Source organism: Panthera uncia (genome assembly GCF_023721935.1).
Source record: "Panthera uncia isolate 11264 chromosome A1 unlocalized genomic scaffold, Puncia_PCG_1.0 HiC_scaffold_17, whole genome shotgun sequence".
Taxonomy (NCBI): Eukaryota; Metazoa; Chordata; class Mammalia; order Carnivora; family Felidae; genus Panthera; species Panthera uncia.
Window position 1 is genome coordinate 141585938 of NW_026057577.1, and position 22532 is coordinate 141608469.

The window sequence follows — 22532 nt, forward strand, 5'->3', positions numbered from 1 at the left end:
AATAGCACTCCAGTTCAGAATTGTACAAGTCGAAGCATGGACTTTCTACAAGGGCGCCATGTTGACGGTGGGCTGCTGGATATTTTTCCTCCACAATGTTAACTTGGAAAAAAGAAACACAGAAAACCATAGCGTAGAATACCCTGATAAATGTCCTGCCGGGAATCTTACAACCGAGGCAGGGTTGGCACACCATTGGTGGCCGGTGTTGGTTGCAAGGTATGATGTGGTATTCCCTCTCCTCTCCTTTACCTCAGGAAGGAAACTGAATGTTCTCTGTTCTTTAATGTGATTTGAGAATATGCCTGTTTTCCTTCGAGTAATTGCATTTTTAAGCTTCATATGTGCACGCTCCCCCACCACCACTGACAGTCTCTGGCAGATGCAGAGGCAAATGCATGTTTTGAAAATAGACTACCGATGGCTCCAAGATCACACGTGTGGCCTGGTGGATTATTTCACTTTTGTGTAACTTGGATCTCTCTCAACCATCGACTAAAATCCACTTATGTTTATAAACTACCCAAGGAGCTTAATAATCATGATAAAAATAATTGAGAGTGGCAAGAAGACAGGGATAGAGTTGCAAATCTGATTTTATTTTCTAATTGTTACCATACCAGGGTCATTTACTCAGTGGCTGAGGCCCCTTGGGGTCCTAGGGCAACTTAAAAGAACAAAGATTTACTTGGCTCAGAGAACTTTAGAGGACGTAAATGATGTCATTTTGTCAACATTATGAATTTGGGAGCCATTTGAAGACTCCAGCATAGCTTAAAAATGGACATTCTGATGTTGACGAATTAGAAGCACCATATCAAGTGCAAAACGCAGAGCATCCTTTGCAAATGTTTCGAGTGAGTGAGCATACAGTGTCTTTAAGGGAATTACTGTTGAATGCACGACGGGTAGCTTTTGTTGTAATTGTTTTTTAAACAAAATGAGCTGAAGTCAGTAGCAAATAATGGCCATTCTAAACAAGGCTTGCATGAGAACAATGAAATCCCCTCTTCAATTCCAGTACATTTCAGCCTCCGCCCAGTCCCAGGACAATCCAGATCATGCAGTAGGAAGTGAAGACCGTTACGAGGGGGAGCCTTTTACTTGCTTCTAGAAACTCTGCTTTTCTTTCTGAGCAGTCGGTCCTGGAAGTGACCTCCTGAAGTGCAATGAGCACCCAGCCTCTGGGAGCCTTGAGTGCATCAGGTCCCCGCTAATGTTCAGTCCTGAAAATAACTGCAGTTACAGAGAGCCTCTGTCTGGACCGCTTAGGGAGCTGGGGAAGATAGAGGGAGGGAGTGCTGGTTGTCAGACGGGTGAATATGTGAAGCAACACAGACTCCTGCCTCTGACTTCGTGTGTCCTTGGAGGGGCTTCCCCCGTGAGCCCCTGCTTCCTGAATGGGGACAGATTAAGGACACTTTCCTTCATTGCCAGCTGGAACCTCCTCAACATTGAGCCATGATGGAGACCCTGGGGGGGGGGGGCTGCTTTCCTTTATCCCGCAATCCCTGTAGACGGGCCAAGTGACCTCTCGTAGAGGAAAACTTAAATACTGGCTACAACAATGGCGATTTAGACTTTACTCAATTTAATGATAATGAGATTTCTCCTTGAAAACCATGAAAACCATGAATATCAGTCCATATAAACAGAATGTTTAAGAACAGTAGAGCCTTAAATATTAAACTTGGACAAAAATATCTATTTTTTTAAAAGTTTATTAATTTTTGAGAGAGAGAGAGTGGGGGAGGAGCAGAGCAAGCAGAGGACGGAGGGTCTGAAGCAGGCTCTGCACTGACAGCAGAGAGCCTGATGTGGGGCTCAAACTCACGAACCATGAGATCGTGACCCGAGCCAAAGTCGGAACTTAACCGACTGAGCCATCCAGGCGCCCCTCTTTTAAGCCACCGCAACAGGTGCAGTTTAGAGCTGACCTGAGAAAAAAAATGTCCCAAGAGTGAGATCCTTTCTAAACTGTAGTTGTTAAGCCTGTCATTGGTTCTAGTAAGTAATGGAACTTTGAATTTCTCTTAAAGAATTACTCTGCCAAAATTTGGGAGCCTGAGGTTTCCAGATAGGAAAATGATTTTACTTCCAAAAAACTTTTTCAAGGTAATCTTTTCTTCTGAAACAGCCCAGAAAGAATGTGGCCCTTATAGCAGATTACCCCATTAAAGTCAAGTTTAACATTTTGGAGACTTAAAAAGGAAAAAAAAAATTGATTTCAAAAAATTAGTTACAGCGTCTAAATTCCTGTATGCGTGGGCTATTTTCTACATCTCTTTTGCTCAAATTGCTTTTGAATATGTCTTTTGAGTCAAATTTAGTAGTTTCCTTAAAACATATACTTTTGATTAGTCACAGCTCAAGGTACCAGTCGTTTTAAGGAAGGCGAACGATACATGAAAACTACAGCAACTACATCAAGATCACCACGACTCACATTTATTTTTAGTGAATAATCCTGTTCCATCCTTTATCTTGGTTTAACATTCTCATCAACAGTGAGGAGTCCTACTAGGCAGATGCTTCTTAATATTCTGGTTTTTCTTTCTCTACAGATCTTAATATTACAATGTGCTATAAGGTACCTATATGCATTTAATATTGCAATGCTCTCATCTCAGGACTGGCAAACTCTGGCCCACAGGCCAAATCTAGTCCAAACCTGTATTTGTATGGCTTGTGAAATAAGGAGAATTTTTACATTTTTTCTTTTTTTTTTTAAGTTTATCTATTTTGACAGAGACAGAGATAGCATCAGTGGGGGAAGGGCAGAGAGAGAGAGAGAGAGAGAGAGAGAGAGAGAGAGAGAGAGAAAGAGAGAGAGATTCCCAAGCAGGCTCTGCACTGCCAGCACAGAGCCCAACGCACAACTCAAACTCACGAAGCCATGAGATCATGACCTGAGCCAAAACCAAGAGGCGGGCGCTTCACTGACTGAGCCACACAGATGTCCGGAATTTTTGCATTTTTACATGGCTTTTAAATAAGTGCCTGAACAATAGCCTTGATTTTGCCTCTTACCCAAAATGTCTAAAATATTTACTATCTGACACTTTAAAATTCTCTGACTTCTAATGAATTATAATTTTCTGCTTAGAAACATTTATATCAAGTCCACATTAAGGTTTGATCTTGACTGAATGCAGCTTGAGAAGACTCTAGGGGTAGAACAGAGAAGAGATATGAGCACCGCCGAGTTCTCCGACTCTGAGATGCTGACGGCTTGGTTTGCCGCGCATCCTTCACCTTGATGTGTCCTGTGCAGGCCAACTTGGTGGTGCAGGAGAATCGCTACGTCTTGGCCATGCAGGATCTGCAGAAGGCCCAGGCCGAGCTGGACGACAAGCAAGCAGAGCTCGACGTGGTGCAGGCCGAGTATGAACAGGCCATGACTGAAAAGCAGGTAACTGTCCTGTGGCCTGGGAGGGACCTTCGTACACCAACGTGGCTCTTGTAAACCCTTTGTTCCTTTCCTGCCTTCTCTCTCCAAGGGTTTGGTTCCCAGAAGGGATTGATTTTGCGTACACACGATACATATACAACATATAATCCCTCACTAAGCCCTGGAGTTTGTTCCTAACACACGCCAGGGTCCTTGTTGAGAGGTCAGGATGGTCAGCCAAGATAGGAGTAGGTTCTGGAACATAAACATTCTGAGTCTCCTTACTGATGGCAATGGCACAGCACCTCATGAGGCACTTTCTGTTACGGTTTTCAAATCCTGACCTCCCACTTCATCTCATTTAACCTTTGAAACAATTTTGCAAGGGATGCAAGGTGGATATTTTAATTCTCACTTTGGAGATAGGAACTGAGGTCCAGAGGGTGGCTCCGGGTCTTGGGCTGGACAGTCTGGACTAGACCTTGCCCTTCTGGTGTCCACTCCACCGTCTTCTCAGCCCGTGCATACTTTGCAGCTGGAGGACCTTTCAGAAGCTGGGTTCATACATTTCTGAGCCACTAGGCAACAACAACTTCTTTATCTTACTTATCCTAATTCCAGTTCCACTGGGGACTCTTTGCTGCTGGAAATGCAGGCAGCGTTAATGCAGACCTAGCGTAGCTTATGCTACAGAGCTCCTCACTTGTCCAGGCTTCTAGGAGCTGGGGTTCCTGGGATTTGTAGTGTTTTAGGGGAAGGGAAACCGGGTTATGACTGGCAAGCATTTGTGTATAAGCATAGAGAAAATGCCTAGAAATTTCAGAGGAAAGGCACCAGAGTTTCTAAGTCACCAGGACTTTGTAGTGATTTTTTTCCCTCTCAGTCTAAATACATAGGGTTCACTTGGGTGTTTTGTATTTGTGAAAAAATCTCTAATTGTCTTCTTTTTAAAAAAAAATTTTAAGTTTATTTGTTTGAGACAGAGATAGAGCAAGCAGGGGAGGGGCAGAGAGAGAGGGAGACAAATATTCCCAGGCAGGCTCCATGCTGTCAGCAAAGGGCCTGATGTGGGGCTTGAACACACAATCTGTGAGATCATGACCTGAACCCAAACCAAGAGTTGGACACTTAGTCCACTGAGCCACCCAGGTGTCCCTCTAATAATTTTGTTAAAGTGGACTGCCCCCCCCCCCCCCGATTATATAAGCTTCTGGCCCCATAAAATCTGTATCTGCCTCTGATAAATCCTGTATTTGTTAAATAGGAGGTAGATTCGCTCTGTTCTTTCCTTGATGATTTTCTGGAGTTTCCTCCTGCCCCTTCTCAGTCCTCTCTTGTCAGGATTGAGATTCCTGCTCTGGTAGGTCCATTCTCTTATGGGAGTCCCAGCAAGGGAACTTAGATAAACACTTCAGTTTCACTATATGCAGAACGAGTGATACTTTTGCTTAAAGATAAATCGCCGGAAAGCAAAATAAGAGCTTTTTAGAAATTTTAGAGAAGTAATTATGTAACCTATTTGGGTTTGTTAATTATGCTCTGTGAGATTCACTTATCATAATATAAGGAGACAATTAGCATCACAATTTGAAAGCGCCTACTTCAGAAACTATGGGGAAGGCATGCTCATTTCTACCACGTTGGACCCTCACCTATGTTGGGAGGTGCTACTGAATACACTAAAAATATTTTACGCCTCATTTTATTACGTTTCAGTTGTAACATTTTGCATCAATTCATTCAATATGCTTTTTTGGTTTTGAACGTCTGCTGTTAGGACCGTACAAGACCTGCCCCCGTAGAGGTATGGCTCTGACTTGAAAACTTGTTTCAACAAATGTCAAGCTTTTAAATTAAAAAAAAAAAACACAAAATCTGGCTGTGAGTGTATCTACCTCCCACATGCTGGAGTGAATCTGACCGTTAGGCTTTTTGTGACTCCTTCCTCCTGCATAGGGCTCCTTGAGAGTCCAGGAGGCCTACAGGCTTATGGAAGGCAGGGAGGGGCAGGGCACCCAAGCCCACAGTTCATCATGGTCAGATGGATAAGCTCACGACTCAGGCCTGTGTGTCCCCTGAAGAAGTGTGTGCCCTGCTCCTCTCTGCACAGGGCAGTGCCTTTTTGGGGACCCATTTCCCTAGGCCCTCTGGACAGCTAGTCACTCTCTGGGAGTACTAACAGACAGTGGGCTGGGACACTGCCCAAAGAACCCAGGGGACTCTGCTCCCTGCCCCCGCCAAGCTCGGGGGTGGGTGGGGGGAGCTGCTTTAACACTCATGAATCTGCTCCTCTCTCTTCCCTGTACCCTCATCCCCTAAAGGAGTGTGGGGTCCCAGAAAAAAAAAAAGCCAGAGAGGAGGGCCCTGGCCATTTTCTTATTTGGCCAATGGGGAGTTGGGATGATGAAATTCAGGAAGACAACCTGATCTTTTTTTTTTTTAAGTTTATTTATTTTGAGACAGACAGAGAGAGTGCAAGCAGGGAAGGGGCAGAGAGGGAAGACAAAGAGAATCTCAGGCAGGATCTGCACTGTTAGCTCAGAGCCCGGCCTGGGACTTGAACTCTTGAACCGCGAGATCATGACCTGAGCCAAAATCAAGAGTCTGACGCTTAACCAACTGAGCCACCCAGGTGCCCCAAGACAACCTAATCTTAAAAATAGCTTTTACATGAAAAGTTTGTTTTCAGAAATAAGTGATGCAATGTCATACTTCCCAGCTGATATCTTTCTTCTTGGGGAGAAACAAACAAATATGGGCCATATAGACGTGGGGGTGCATCCCAGCTGGGTTTTAGGTTTTCTGCATTAACTCTAGGGGGAAAGGAAAACAGAGCAGACTAGAATCCCAGAGAACAAACTAGAATAAATATCTTGCTTTTGAAAAACACTGTATTGGGTTGTTATTACAAAAGCAACTGGTGTTCCTTGCGGAAAATACACGTAGGTAATCCTGGAAATGAACTCTAAAAGTTCATTTTATTTTTTTATTATTTTTTTTTTAAATTTTTTTTTTAACGTCTATTTGTTTTTGAGACAGAGAGAGACAGAGCATGAATAGGGGAGGGTCAGAGAGAGGGAGACACAGAATCCGAAACAGGCTCCAGGCTCTGAGCTGTCAGCACAGAGCCCGACGCGGGGCTCGAACCCACGGACCGTGAGATCATGACCCGAGCCGAAGTCGGCTGCCCAACCAACTGAGCCACCCAGGCGCCCCTAAAAGTTCATTTTAGATAAAGAGCAAAGTATTTGCTGTCTGAACATATTCCTTGATTTACATATGTTTTAAAAATATATGCAAAATATAACATTTAAAAATATAATTCAACACATAACTGCTTTATAAGTTGAATTTTTAACTTAGTCATATATCATGAATATCTTTCTTAGTTATAAAAATTTTCACAAGATAGTTTTTAATGGCTTCAGAGTATTTTTATTCACTGGCACACCAAAATTTATTTAAATAATGCTCTATTTTATTAGACATTTAGCATATGTAACATATAAATATATACTATATTATGTGTAACATATACATATGTTTTATTTATTTATTTTTTATTTTTTAAAAAAAATTTTTTTTAAACGTTTATTTATTTTTGAGACAGAGAGAGACAGAGCATGAACGGGGGAGGGGCAGAGAGAGAGGGAGACACAGAATCGGACACAGGCTCCAGGCTCTGAGCCATCAGCCCAGAGCCCGACGCGGGGCTCGAACTCACGGACCACGAGATCTTGACCTGAGCCGAAGTCGGACGCTTAACCGACTGAGCCACCCAGGCGCCCCCATATACATATGTTTTAAACGAACTTCAGTGACTGGTCCTGTAGCTAAATCTTTAACTATTCCACTATTACTTCATACATATAAGTCTTTATAAGTAGAACTAGCAGTTGTCTCAGAGAGAGGCCCATTTGTTTCTAAGAACTGAGCACCGAGTGGCCACAGCATGTGGAAGTCTGGGTCAAGTCGTTTATTGCCATGCAGAGCGCCAGGGAGGGACTGGCTGAGCCAGGTGTCACTGGGATTGGTGAGCGAGCCTCAAAACACCACAGTCTGGGGATAATCTGAAGTTTCACCTAAAGAAAAAGGAGAAGTGGAGTTAGATAAGGCAATAATGGTGCTAGAATTTTAACATGAGAAGTATTCCTGATTTTCAAGCAAAGATATGTATTTTTTTTACTTTTCTTTGTGCTTTATGAGATTAGTAAGTATGCTTGTATTTTATTTCTATTCTTATAGGGAAGTCATAAATGATGCAGATCTCTATTATCTCTTAGTTATTAACACGTGGGGAGAGTCTGACCCGTTGGCTTGGGACCCTACATGAAGGTTTATAAGAGACAGTCTTTGGCTGACACAGGCACAAAGGCATTGAATCTTATGCTTCCTAGGAAATAAATGGCTCCCGGGTCTCAGAAGGGCAGATAATATATAATGGTTTAAAATCATATTTTTGAGCCAGAGGCTGTATTTTTCTGAACATAAATTTCCTTCTGATTATGGCCCTTTTTAGACCTTGCTCGAAGATGCCGAGAGGTGCAGACATAAGATGAAGACCGCCTCCACACTGATTGGTGGCTTGGCAGGAGAAAAGGAAAGGTGGACGGAACAAAGTAAAGAGTTTGCTGCACAAACAAAAAGACTTGTAGGTATGTATGCAAGTTCCTTTACTGATCAGATTATATGTTGACCACGGTAGGGAGTTAGCAAAGTGGAACTTTTATCAGAATACAAACCAACATTCTAGTACTTCAAATTCCTGTGTGTGTGTGTGTGTGTGTGTGTGTGTGTATGTGTGTGTGTGTGTTTGTGTCCAGATATTTCAGAAGGATGAATATTGGTCTGGCATCTATGCAACCCTGAGTAGATGTATTAATGACCTTCAACATCTTATCAGGTCGTTTTTCAATTCCCTTATGAGCGAATGGTCATACTGATCAAGGTCACTTTGAATGGAGGCTCTGTCTTCTGAAGTTGTGTATCTCTTAGATTCCAAGGTCATACTCTTACATCCAACAAGAGTCGAAATAATCTAGTGCTTGACACTAGCAGGTATCACTTGACGGACCATTTGGACCCTGTTTAACAAGAAACCAACCTACTTCGTATTCACCAAGGCACAGCAACATGGCTACAGTTTGGTTTCTGAAAGTTAGTTTAAAAGAATGTTTGCCTTTGGAGTGCCTGGGTGGCTCAGTCGATTAAGCGTCCAACTTTGGCTCAAGTCTTGATCTTGCGGTCATGAGGTTTAGCCCCTGGTCAGGCTCTGTGCTGACAGCTTGGAGACTGGAGCCTGCCTCGGGTTCTGTGACTCCTCCTTCTGCCCCTCCCCCACTGGTGTGCACCTTCTCTCTCTCTCTCTCTCTCTCTCTCTCTCAAAAATAAATGTTAATATTCTGCACAATTACAAGGCTGATTATAAAATACTTCAGTAGTGTTTTGTTTTCCGTTTTAGGGGATGTGTTGTTGGCTACAGCTTTTCTATCTTATTCTGGTCCATTTAACCAAGAGTTTCGCAATCTGCTGCTAAATGACTGGCAGAAGGAAATGAAAGTCCGGGAAATCCCATTTGGAGACAATCTAAATCTCAATGAGATGTTGATTGATGCCCCTACTATTAGTGAATGGAACCTCCAGGGTCTGCCAAATGATGACCTATCCATTCAAAATGGAATTATTGTCACAAAGGCATCTCGCTATCCTTTGTTAATTGATCCACAGACTCAAGGGAAGATCTGGATTAAAAATAAAGAAAGCCGGAATGAACTCCAGGTAATTTGAGTTCAAGTATATTTATGTTACTGGTCAAGTTTTATTGTCTCTGATGAGCAGGAGTCCGAGAACAAAGAAATATTTGAAAATAGTAGAGTTGTAATCCTAATAGAGCAATAACAGATGCAAGCCTAAAATCTGATATTAAGATCTTTTCTAAAAATTATATTTACATTTGTGTTGATCTCTACTGATGCCATCTTTCAAAGGTTGCAGACTCTCTTCTATTAGAGCCTAGAACTCTCCATGATGAACAGAGCAGGGTGGAGTTCCATCACACTGAGTATACAGCACTTTACAAGGACACATCATGATTATTCCATTATTATTTATCACCAAATTGGTGGTGGTAGTGAGAAGACAGGTTGCACGGGGGAAGAACAGTTTGCTAAGGAAAAGGATGGAAACGGTTTAAGCTTTCTGTATAATTTCACCAAGAATGGGTTCCAGATAAGGATTTCTAAAAATCTCTGCAATAGACTGCTGGAGCACCATTTAGTATTTGTCATCTCTGCACCTTGCATCATGATACTGTGAAAGCAACTCTTGGATCCTGTTCCTAGGTCACATCTCTAAATCACAAGTACTTCAGAAACCACCTGGAGGACAGTCTTTCTCTTGGAAGGCCCTTGCTTATTGAAGATGTTGGAGAGGAACTAGACCCAGCACTGGATAATGTTTTGGAGAGAAACTTCATTAAGACTGGGTCTACCTTTAAGGTCAGTTAGACCTATTGATAATGATGTGTAGAGCCATAACCATGAGGCCAGGTCAATGTGACATAGATGGAATTTTCTCAATAGGCAGGAATTCAAATTTGAGTCAGTGCAAGAGGCATTTGCTTTTCTCCTCTCCACTTCCTGAGTTGGGATCAAAGTGTTCAAAAGCAGTCCTTCTAGAGATATCTACTTTACTCGTGTGACAGAATCTGACTCCATTTTGATGGTTGACTGTGGACATGTTTCAAAACCCACCATGCCCCTCACCCTTTCTGTCCCAAATCTGGGCAAGCTGATAAGAAAACCTGGGGCTCTCTCCTTTGGCAGTGGTGGGACATTCAAGCCATGCAGTCCTCTGTTCATGCCCTGTGTGGGGACTCTCATCCTACCCCTACGCCCTAGCCACTAGCTGTTTTTTTCCTATTGTCTCAATCAATTTTTGGGACCTGTTTGGGAGCCCACCTTAATCTTCCCCCAAATCTCCATACGTGAGCAATAAACCTTTTCATTCCCTTTTGGTGCCTGTGTGATGTCATCAGTCTTGACCTCTGAACCAAATTTTGGGTAAAGAATCCATCTCACTTCTGTGGTACGATCACACCACTTCTGGTGCAAAATTCTACATTTATGATATATATTGGTGCACATTGAACTCCCTCCCTCCTTCTTCCCTCCTCCTTCCCTTCCTCCTCCTTCCCTCCTTCTTCCCTTTCATCCTAGTGGTTTGAAGCCCTGTGAATGCCCAATGACCTCTTCTTTTTCAGTTTACGAATACCTCTAGTTACATAATTGTTTAAAGCAATGCTTGATCCCGTGCAAAAAAGGACACGGTAAGGTGCATTTGTTTTACCACTTTCATGTTATTTATTTATTATTTTTTTAAGTTTATTTATTATTTTTTAAGTTTATTTATTTATTTATTTTGAGAGAAAGAGAGAGAGAGAGTGAGTGATCAGGGGAGGAGCAGAGAGAGAAGGAGAGAGAGAATTCCAAGCAGGCCTGGCAATGTCAGCACAGAGCCCGATGCGGGCGGGGCTTGAACTCACAAACCAGGAGTTCATGACCAGGTCTGAAAGCAAGAGTCGAATGCTTAGCCAGATGAGCCACCCAGGTGCCCCGAACTTTATTTTTATAATAAAGGTGAAAGTTGGTGACAAGGAGGTAGATGTGATGGATGGCTTCAGACTCTACATTACCACCAAACTGCCCAATCCAGCCTACACCCCTGAAATAAGTGCTCGGACCTCTATCATCGACTTCACTGTCACCATGAAAGGTCTGGAAGATCAGTTACTGGGGAGAGTCATCCTCACAGAGAAACAGGTGAGTGAAGCGTGACCATCTCCTTTTCTGCATTGTGTTGTGATTCTTTCATTGGTGAAAATAACATGATAAAAGTTGTAGTGGGATTGAGTCCCCCCTTTTTATTCCTATGTTCTTCCCTGTATTAATTTCCAAGTATCTTAGGTAATTACTAATCGATTACCCCATATGTTTTATCTGTCTCATAAATCACATTAATCAATTGATTTTGTGTAGACTAATGATGTAACTATGAGGCTGTCAGCCTCAGACTCGGCATCATTGTTCTGGTCTTATTTTGCTTTATTTTTCTGAAGTTTGCTCTATTGTGAGTTCTACTCACCTGTTCACTTTTAGGTTTCCAGGATACAGTGAGGTTTTGCTTTCATTTGATTCATGATTATGCTTTTGGAATCTAAAATTAAACCTTTGTACCAGATCACACACCACATTCTCAAGTCTCATTTGTTACCTAAGAGAGCTCTGTGTGTGATCTGACATGACAGACATTTGGGGCCTCAGAGCTTCACGGAGTGCCTTTTGGAGGCTGCTGGCTTAGTTATGCTCTGCTAGTATAACTCCATATCTGTTTTCTCTACCTCTGTTTTGCGGAATAACTTCATGATCAACAAAAAATGGCCACTAATTGGTAAACTTCCTTGTTTTGAGTCAGTATTTTCTCTAGGGAGCATGTGAGTCTTAAAAGAATCTAGAGGGTTTCAATAGGACTGCTTTAGTAAAACCGTATGAACTCTCAAAGTTGCTGTTGATTTTCTCCTGGGTTCATTAGCAATGAGGAGTCTAGTTTACTTTATAGCACCTTTTACACCGACCTAATGGCTTATTTAGGTTAAAATTATTAGCAAAATCTTTGGAATCTGTCCTTCACATTATTTTGATGATGATGATGATTATTATTATTATTATTTTTTGTATGTTTCATGCTTAGTCTTCTGAGTCCTGTATGTTGATCTCTTTCTTTTTTATGTCCATCCTCCCACCCTTTTCTTTTCTTTTCTTTTAAAAATACTTTCTTTTTATTTTTTAGTGCATAGTGCATAAATCATAGAGTCATATGGTTGGAAGTTGCATAGAGTCATATGGTTGGAAGGTTCAATCTGACTTTGTAAATTCGTGTGGTTAGTAACCTCTGTATGGCAGGAACCGATGCCAGAGTTCCGACCACAGACTTGAAGTCTCTCGAAGTAATGACAGCCTTCAGACTACGTGCTTGCTTATTTTTGGAGCCTCAGTAGAGGTGGTTGGGAAGCTTAGTGCTGCCATACCGTTACTTGAGGAAGGATTGGGATTCCTGATCAACAGCTTGTGGTGTTGAGCAGGGAACCCCGACAGTCTCTGGGGCAGCATCCGTTCAACCATATCTTAGGCTGCTCTCACCTGTGGCATTGGCTTCAAGGAGATAAGGGGCCCTGATGGCAGTTTGAATAATGTACTCGTCTTTGGTTTTCTCACATTCAGCTGCGATGAATATAGTCTCCTTGGAAGAAATAATTTGGCCTGACAGATTTTGTTTGCAACAAAACAGCTCCGGAGCCATAATTGTTACAATAGAAGTTTGAGATGAAGTGAGGAACACTTTAAACTCCTTTGAAGACTTTGCTTTTAAAACTTTTATTTAAATGTTTTTATTTATTTTTGAGAGAGAGAGAGAGAGAGAGAGAGGGGGAGAGAGAGAGAGACAGCATAAATGGGGGAGGGGCAGAGAATCCCGAGGGGAGCGGGCTCTCTGTTGTGCAGAGCCTGACACAGGACTCGAACTCACAAACCTTGAGATCACGATGTGAGCTGAAGCCAGACGCTTAACCGAGCCACCCAGCCACCCCAACTCCTTTGAAGATGTGAACAGCCTTGAAAATCCAATATGGATCCCAAGCTGGGCTTTTTCTTACCTCCTGGAAAGGTATCTTGAGTATCTTGAGAAAGTTACTCCTTTACTGTTGTCTCCTGTTGAGAATCCATTCCAGCCTCACAGTAGATAATTCTTAGAAAAAGTATGGCCGTAGGAACGTGACTCTTACTCTTATAATATCAGAGGGTCCCTTACGCTGAACCACATTATTATTGAACATGTAACCTATTTTTTTTTTTTTTGAGAGAGAGAGAACTCAAGTGAATGAGGGGCAGAGAGAGAAAGGGAGGGAGGGAGAGAGAGAGAGAGAGAGCAGCAGAACTCACCCAAAGCAGGGCTCGTGTTTACCTAAGGTCGAGCTCATGCTCACCCAAAGCCAAGCTCAAGCTTACCTGATACAGGACTCGAACTCATGAACTGTGAGATCATGACCTGAACCGAAGTCAGATGCTTAAGACGGAGCCACCCAGGCACCCTAACCTGTATTTTCTTTCCTCTAATGCAAGGTCTCATGCAAGAAGTGAGCTGGCGGGCTTAATTTTGATGAATTTTAATTCATTTAATTTTTGATGAATTTTAAGTAGTACACTTCTTGCAAGCAGCCATTTCTTTTTTTTTTTTTTTTAATATATGAAATTTACTGTCAAATTGGTTTCCATACAACACCCAGTGCTCATTCCAAAAGGTGCCCTCCTCAATACCCATCACCCACCCTGCCCTCCCTCCCACCCCCCATCAACCCTCAGTTTGTTCTCAGTTTTTAACAGTCTCTTACGCTTTGGCTCTTTCCCACTCTAACCTCTTTTTTTTTTTTTTCCCTTCCCCTCCCCCATGGGTTTCTGTTAAGTTTCTCAGGATCCACATAAGAGTGAAACCATATGGTATCTGTCTTTCTCTGTATGGCTTATTTCACTTAGCATCACACTCTCCAGTTCCATCCACGTTGCTACAAAAGGCCATATTTCATTCTTTCTCATTGCCACGTAGTATTCCATTGTGTATATAAACCACAATTTCTTTATCCACTCATCAGCTGATGGACATTTAGGCTCTTTCCATAATTTGGCTATTGTTGAGAGTGAGCAGCCATTTCTTTTGTAGCATCTAGTCCTCTCACCGCATTCCTGCGTCAGCTCACATCGCCGAATCTTCTCAGCCTGGGTGGTGGCAAGTGGGTCTGAGTTGATATCTGGATCCTTCGGGGCATTTCTTGAAATTGTGTAACTCATTTGAAAAGAGCCAACAGATACAAAAAGTGTTTTTAAGTCTGAATTGTTCCTTTGACCTCAGTGACAAGGCAGTCTTTCTAAACATGATCACTTTTTAGGTAATTATTATATACATGATACCAATATAAAATGTTATAGAGCCAAGGGGGGCTATCAGAAGCCAGGAAGACCCCAGCAGTAAGAAGTTGGTGTTGGCCAGGGTGGGGAGGGGGCGCTGGGGTGGCTCAGTCAGTTAAACGTCGGGGTCTCGATTTTGGCTCAGGTTCATGAGCTGAAGCCCCGCGTTGGGCTCTGCGCTGGCTGTGCAAAGCCTGCTTGTGATTCTCTCTCTCCCCCTCTCTCCCTCCACCTCTCCCCTGTGTGCTCTCTCTCTCTCTCTAAATAATAAATAGACATTAAAGAAAAAGAAGTTGGTGTTAGAAAGCATCTTCTTTTACGCATGGAGCTGAAATGAAGGGTGATTCTCCACAGTCACAGTAACTTAAACCTTCACTGGTCTGTCGATTCTTCTTGTGGAAGGTGGCTTGGGACAGTACCTTATGATACCAGGGATTCTTTGAATCCATAAACCCACCAGCTGTCCAGTGTCTTGGAGATACAGGTAGTGGGATCTGGTCTTGTGAGTGCTCAGCCGGACAGCCTGCTGGAGCCTCGGGTTTGTTTGCTTCAGAAATGAAGGGAGGGGTGCCTGGGTGGCTCAGTCGGTTAAGCGTCTGACTTCAGCGCCAGGTCATGATCTCATAGTTCGTGGGCTCAAGCCCCGCGTCAGGCTCTGTGCTGACAGTTCGGAGCCTGGAACCTGCTTCAGATTCTGTGTCTCCCTCTCTCTCTGCCCCCTGCCCTGCTCACACTCTGTCTCTGTCTCTCAAAGAGCGAATAAACGTTAAAATAATGATGATGATGATAATAATAATAAACCAGCAGCAACAACAACAACTTCCTTGGATTCACTCTCACCTTGCCCCCAGAGAACAAGACAGAAACTCAAAGAGAACTGTATACTATTAGGAGAAAAATACTAACATAGATTAACAGCATTTACTGGCCACACAACACAGGGCTTCAGGGCTCACCTTGTTCAGAATCCTAGATGAGCGAGCAGGTCCAACATTTCATTTCCTTCGGAGGTGGAAGAATCACTCAAACTCAGTGGAACCGAGAGGAGAAATAATGTAACGAAGCCCTGAACGGACGTCGGTATCGTGAGCTCACTGGTATGGAGAACAAATAAGTCTGAGTTCTCTTGCTTAATCTTTCTACGGTAACCCCCAGTGTAAGATGCAGAAGAGATGGAGCCTTTGGGAACGAAAGCCTGGGTGATCCATGAGAAAGGAGGGCTCTCGAGGGCCATCGTCTGTTTCCTTTCACTGATTTCAAAACCGTGGTTACAGATGCAGTTTATGTACACAAATAATTTTAGTTTTCATTTGAGTCTTTGTTGAGCCACTTAATTTTTGATCATTTAATTAATAGATAGTATGTTTCATGAAATCATCCTGAATCACTACTGTACTTTCTTACTCACTTTGTGGATGCTTTTCTTATTATCACAGGTTAATTTTTAAAAAAAAAATACATCCTGTATTAATTGTTTAAAAAATTTTTTTTAATGTTTATTTATTTTTGAGAGAGACAGAGACAGAATGTGAGTGGGTTAGGGGCAGAGAGAGAGAGGGAGATGCAGAACCCAAAGCAGGCTCCAGGCTCCTAGCCGTCAGCACAGAACCCGACGCGGGGCTCGAACTCACAAAGCTGTGAGATCATGACCTGGGCCGAAGTCGGATGCTCAACCGACTGAGCCACCCAGGCGCCCCACAGGTTAATTTCTTTTAATGTTTATTTATTTTAGAGAGAGAGAGAACACACACATGAGCAGGGGCAGGGCAGAGAGAGGAAGACAGAGGATCTGAAACAGGCTCCACACTGACAGCAGAGAGCCTGATGCAGGGCTTGAACCCAGCTATGACCTGAGCTGAATTCAGACACTTAACCTACTGAGCCACCTAGGTGCCCCTTATTATCACAGTTTATGTAAAACATTTACACGACAGCCTTAGTATATAGAATACATAGCACAAATGTCTACCTCTGTGTGTGTGTGTATGTGTGTGTGTGTTGAAATAATCCCTTTGGTGGGAAAAATGCTTATAGACAAAATGATTTTGATTAATTTTGCTCCTTATTATTATATTTATTATCTTTATATTTTGCTTCTTCTTATTATATATTATATCTTCTTATATATTGGGGGACCTAAGTTATGGTTCAACAGAACTATGTCTAAATCAGCCATACAAATGAAACTAAACCCTTATCCCCAAAGAGGTTTTCCATTTTAAAAGTTTGAATGAGGGATGCCTGGGTGGTTCAGTCCATTAGGTTAAGCATCGACCTCGGCTCAGGTCATGACCTCACGGTTCATGAGTTCAAGCCCCACATTGGGCTCTGTGCTGACAGGTCAGAGCCTGGAGCCTGCTTCAGATTCTGTGTCTCCTTCTCTCTCTGTCGTTCCCCAATTCACGCTCTGGCTCTCTCTTAAAAACAAAGAAACACTAAAAAATTTTAAAAAATAAATGAAAAATAAAATCTTGAATAAATTGTTCTACTTTCCTTCAGAGATAACTTTATCTTTTCCATAACTATTGTCCCATTGTAGCGTTTGGTCATCTACCTACTATTTGGTACATGACAGGTTGCTTTCATAATTCCAAATTGCGTTGAGAAAGAATGAAATCGTGCCATTTGCAGCAACGTGGATGGAACTGGAAGGTATTGTGCTAAGTGAAATAAGTCAGAGAAAGATATCACATGTGGATCTTGAGAAAGTTGACAAAAGACCATGGGGGAAGGAAAGGGGGAAAAATAGTTACAAACAGAAAGGGAGGGAGGCAAACCATAAGAGACTCTTAAATACAGAGAACAAACTGAGGGTGGATGGGGGAGTGGGGGGGAGGGGAAAGTGGGTGATGGGCATTAAGAGGGGCACTTGTTGGGACGAGCACTGGGTGTCGTATGGAAACGATGAACCCTGGGAATCTACCCCCAAAACCAAGAGCACACTTTACACCGTATGTTAGCCAGTTTGACAATAAGTCATATTAAAAAAAAAAAGAAACAGAAAACAACAAAAAATCCAAATTGCTTTAAATTGTACTATTTACTTTAGGGTATATTATTTTGTCAGTTTTAATCTTTGGGGGGAAATGTACTCCTTAGCCTCACTGTAATTCTTTGGGGATGTAGGTGGTTACTTTAAATGACAAAGTGATTGGTGTTAACAATGACATTGAATTGACCACAACCATCTCAATAATGTTCAAGCTTTAACTTGCTATTTTTTAAAATCAGGAATTGAATAATTTGCCCCTTTGTCCACATTATAGTAACTGTTGCTCTTGTGAATAATGGCTTTCATAAGCAACATGGCGGCTTTTAGTACTGATTCCATAGCTCTCAATTGGAGATGAGAGTGGAAATGTAGGTTGTAATAAGTCTTGCAAACTGTGTTGAGAATTTTGGACCTTTCCAAACAGCTGAGGGAAGGAGCAGGAAAGGGGGTGATGGCAGAGAAGGGGGTGAGCAAGGAGACCAATTATGGAGAGTAGTCCATGAGGAATAATTAAAGCCTAAACCAGGGCAGTGGCTATGCAAATGGAAGAAATGGATGGAGGAAGAAAACATATTATGTTGGAAGAACTGATAAGACAGGGGGCGGTTTATGGATTTGACAGCCCCATGCTCTGTCCGTTCCCAGCAGACATAAAAACATGCACCCTTAGCATAAGTACAAGATTAGAAAGTTTTTATCCCTTTTATCCCTTTTTCAGCCACTTTATTATGCTTTTGTAATGATGTGTGAAATTCTAAAGTATGATTTATTTTGTGCCAACCTATAATTTTATTTTTCAAACTGCTTATTTCCCAAATAAGTATTATAATGCTTCCAAAAATCCATGCTTGGAATGAATCAAGGGAGGGGATAAGAGAGGAGACATATCTTTTGAGCAGCTATCATGATTCGGTTACTGTTGTAGCTGCTTTCCTATTTACATCCTCATACTCACTCTCTGAGCTGTTTTTACATCCATCTCACAGATGAGGAAACTGAGGCTCATGGCGTCACATAACATGGCCAGTGTCAGGCAGCCGTTAGATCCTGGGAGCTGTGATTCAAACCTATGTCTTCCTGTTGCCAAACCATCATTCTTCCCATGGCTTTACATTCCTCCCTTATCTGCCTTCTTCAGGTGAGGAGGTTTTCTTTTTTTAATGTCTAGATTTATTTCAGCTTAATGCTAGATAATATGCTTAATGCTATATATATATATATATATATATATATATATATATATTGCTTCCATATAACACCCAGTGCTCAATCCATCAGGTGCCCTCCTCAATGCCCACCACCCATTTCCCCCTCTCCCCCATCCCACCATGCCCCCTCAGTTTGTTCTCTGTATTTAAGAGTCTCTTATGGTTTGCCTCCCTCCCTCTCTGTTTGAAACTATGTTTTCCCCTTCCCGTCCCCCATGGTCTTCTGTTAAGTTTCTCAAGATCCACATATGAGTGAACACATATGATATCTGTCTTTCTCTGACTGACTTATTTCACTCGACATAATACCCTCCAGTTCCATCCACATTGTTGCAAATGGCAAGATTTCATTCTTTCTCATTGCCAAGTAGTATTCCATTGTATATAGAAACCACATCTTCTTTATTTCAGGTGAGGATTTTTATAACGCTCACCTGTAGGAACTCAGGAATGATCATGATAGTGTGCAAAATGTGAGAATAAAAAATATTTGAATTTTTCCCTTTAGCTACCTTCCCTCCCTCCCTCCCTCCCTTCCTTCCTTCCTTCCTTCCTTCCTGCCTTCCTTCCTTCCTTCCCTCCCTCCCTCCCTCCCTCCTTTCTTCTTTCTTTCTTCCTAGAGGGAGAGAGAGCGCGAGATGGGGAGAGGAGCAGAGGGAGAGGGAGAATCTCAAGCAGGCTCCACTCTCAGCACGGAGCCCAACACAGGGCTTGATCCCATGACCCTGGGATCATGACCTGAGCTGAAATCCAGAATGGGATGCTGAACCAACCCAGCCCCCCAGGTGCCCCTACTTTCTTTCTTAGTGTAATGGTAGTGTGAGTTCTTTTGTTATAGCTGCTTATGGAAAGGAATTTTGTAGGTGTCATGAAATGTCACTTTCTGTACTAATTATTACATTTTTTCAAATTTGAGATTCTTATGTAGTGAATCAATGAATTGAAATAACCACTTAGGAAGCTTTTTTTTTTTTTTAACGTTTATTTATTTTTGGGACAGAGAGAGACAGAGCATGAATGGGGGAGGGGCAGAGAGAGAGGAAGACACAGAATCTGAAACAGGCTCCAGGCTCTGAGACATCAGCCCAGAGCCTGACGCGGGGCTCGAATTCACGGACTGCGAGATCATGACCTGAGCCGAAGTCGGGCGCTTAACCGACTGAGCCACCCAGGCGCCCCTAAGGAAGGTTTTTAAAAAAATGTAACCAAATAAAAGGAAACAAAAGTGATAAAGGCAGGTTTTGCTGGAATTGCTACATCCCACCCCCCCCCCAAATTAAGAAAGTGATACAGGTTCCGAGCTTTTGTCTTGCTTAGCGAGGGAATTTTCCTTTGCTGGAATGTCCCTGGACCCGACTCGCTGTGCTCAGGGCCTGGTACAGTTCTACACACCATAGCTGCTCAATCAGTGGTGATGGACTGGCCAGAACATGAAGCAGTGGCCGGTGGCCTTTGCCCTTTGTCTTCATGCAGTTTAGTTACTAGAGCCTTTGTTTTAAATCTGTGGTTTTCAGTCACAGGGTGAGAATTTTCACATTTCTATTTCTGGCACCAAGATATGCCTGGATTTTCTTGTTCACTATTTGTTTCAGTCTGAAACAGGGTATAGAATTTAGTCATTCGTTCCAAAATATTGAGAGCCTACTGTGTACCAGGCATCGTTCCAAGAGTTGAGGGAACATATTAATGAACCAAAAAAATCTTTGGAGGCTAACTAATGACTAATTTATATGTTATGTTAGAAAGTGGTAAATGCTATTTAAAAACACAGAGTGGGGTAAGAGGGAGAACTAGGGAATCAGATAGTGGGCTATGATTTTAAACAGCGTGGTCAAAGTAGGTTCCACTGAGAAGGTGACATTTAAGGAGAAGTTGAAGGGGAGGAGGGAGTAAGTTACCTGGTAGGATGGGCCTGACACAGCAACAGCCAGTGCAAAGGCCCTGAGGTAGGAGAGTACATTATGTGTTTAAGGCAGTGGGTCTCCAAGTGTGGTGCCCTGAACAGACAGGAATAGCAGCCCTGCATCACCTGGAGGTAGGTTAGATTCCCGGGCCCTGCTCTGGCTTATTGCTGATTTAGGGCTTACTGGATGTGGCTGGAGAAAAATGAAAAAGGACCCTCACAGGCTGTGGTAAGGTCTTAACTTTTACTCTGAGAGACATGGTTAGTCATTAGAGGGTTTGGGGAGAGGAGGTATGTTTCAGAGCAGTGTTCTGACTGGTAGGCTGGGAATAGACAACGGGCGGTAGGGATGAGCCAGGGAGACCTATTTGGGTCCTGTCATTTAAAGGAGAAATGACAGAGACATGCACCAGGGTGTCAGCAGTGGAGTTGGTGAGGAACGATAAGCCTCCGGGTCTGTTTCTGAAGTAGAGGTGATAGGATTTGCTGATGACCAGGACGTGGAGTTTGAGGAAAGGGACGTAGTGACAGAGGCCTCCAAAATTTTAGCTGCTGGGAGAATGGGGCTGCCGTCTGCTGGGATGGGGAAGGCTGGGGGGCAGCAGGTATGCAGGAAAGAGCCCTGACTTCCCTTTTGGTAGTGTTGCTGGGGTGGTGGGGGACATCTCTTCGACATTCACGTGGAGATGTCGAGACCACGTATGACGAAGAGCTGGGAAGAAGCTCTCAGTTACCAGCGTATCGATGGTGTTTAACACAAGACAGAGTTTGTCGAATTGTTATGCGATGTTTCTCATAGTCAAAAAGAAAATCCTGAAAATGATTACACAAATTAAGCACTACAGGGAAAGGACTTGCACTAGGGTTTCACAATGGCAGTTTGGGCTACGTGTGGCTTCTCCCTCCCCATGATGTTCGTGTGGGCACTGGACCAGAGCGAAGGGAAGTCACCCAATTAATCATGGAATTAATGAATAGTCCCATTATATTTTGTATGATTTCATATGATTCATTGCTGCATATAACTTTATCATTTTTTTACTTTTTAAAAGTGTATGGATTTTGAAAGAGAGAGCGTGTGCAAGAGTTGGGGAGGGGCAGAGAAAGAGGGAGAGAGAGAATCCCAAGCAGCCTGCCTATTGCCTGCCCAGAGCCCAGTGCGGGGCTCAAACCCATGAACCACGCGAGATCATGACTTGAGCCTAAATCAAGAGTTGGATGCTTAACCAACTGAGCCATTCAGCCACCCCAATCACTATTTATAACTTTAGATTTCTAGTTCTCTCAGCGGGGAGTAGAATCTACAATAATTGCTGAGCCCTATCCGGAGTACCCAATAGAATATTTACCCTGCTGAAGCTGCGGTGGAAATCTGAGCTTGGTAACACATGCCCGGGTAGCTCCACTGGGCACAACTGGAACTGGCAACCATGCCTTTTAACCATGCGTTGAACCCTGGTTTCCCCATATTGTGTCACACGTAAATTCATATTACTTCATTAAGGCGTCTAAGCATCGGTCAGTGGGCACTATATTTAGAAAGCTTTTCAAGCAAACTGACTAATGCATATCTTTCTGTCCAAATTTTTAAATACTATTTACCCACTGTCCTTTTTCCTTTAATGTAATTTACTGCCAAATTGGCTTCCATACAACACTCAGTGCTCATCCCAACAAGTGCCCTCCTCAATGCCCATCACCCACTTTCCCCTCTCCCCCACCCCCCACCAACCCTCAATTTGTTCTCTGTATTTAAGAGTCTCTTATGGTTTGCCTCCCTCCCTCTCTGTTTGTGACTATTTTTCCCCCTTCCTTTTCCCCATGGTCTTCTGTTAAGTTTCTCAGGATCCACATGTGAGTGAAAGCATATGGTAAATGTCTTTCTCTGACTGACTAATTTCACTTAGCATCATACCTTCCAGTTCCATCCATGTTGCTGTAAAAGGCAGGATTTCATTCTTTCTCATTGACAAGTAGTATTCCATTGTATATATTAACCTCATCTTCTTCACCCATTCGTCAG

At 42.8% G+C, this 22532-nt stretch overlaps 1 protein-coding gene across 1 annotated transcript in view; it reads left to right on the forward strand.

Annotated features, from left to right (window-relative positions):
* DNAH5 (dynein axonemal heavy chain 5) overlaps nt 1-22532 on the forward strand; it is a 240303-nt gene that overhangs the window by 179915 nt on the left and 37856 nt on the right. The window contains exons 61-65 of the mRNA XM_049648271.1: nt 3275-3412; nt 7911-8046; nt 8853-9169; nt 9733-9888; nt 11029-11211. Coding sequence (XP_049504228.1) covers nt 3275-3412; nt 7911-8046; nt 8853-9169; nt 9733-9888; nt 11029-11211 — 930 coding nt within the window. The remainder of the gene's footprint in view (nt 1-3274; nt 3413-7910; nt 8047-8852; nt 9170-9732; nt 9889-11028; nt 11212-22532) is intronic.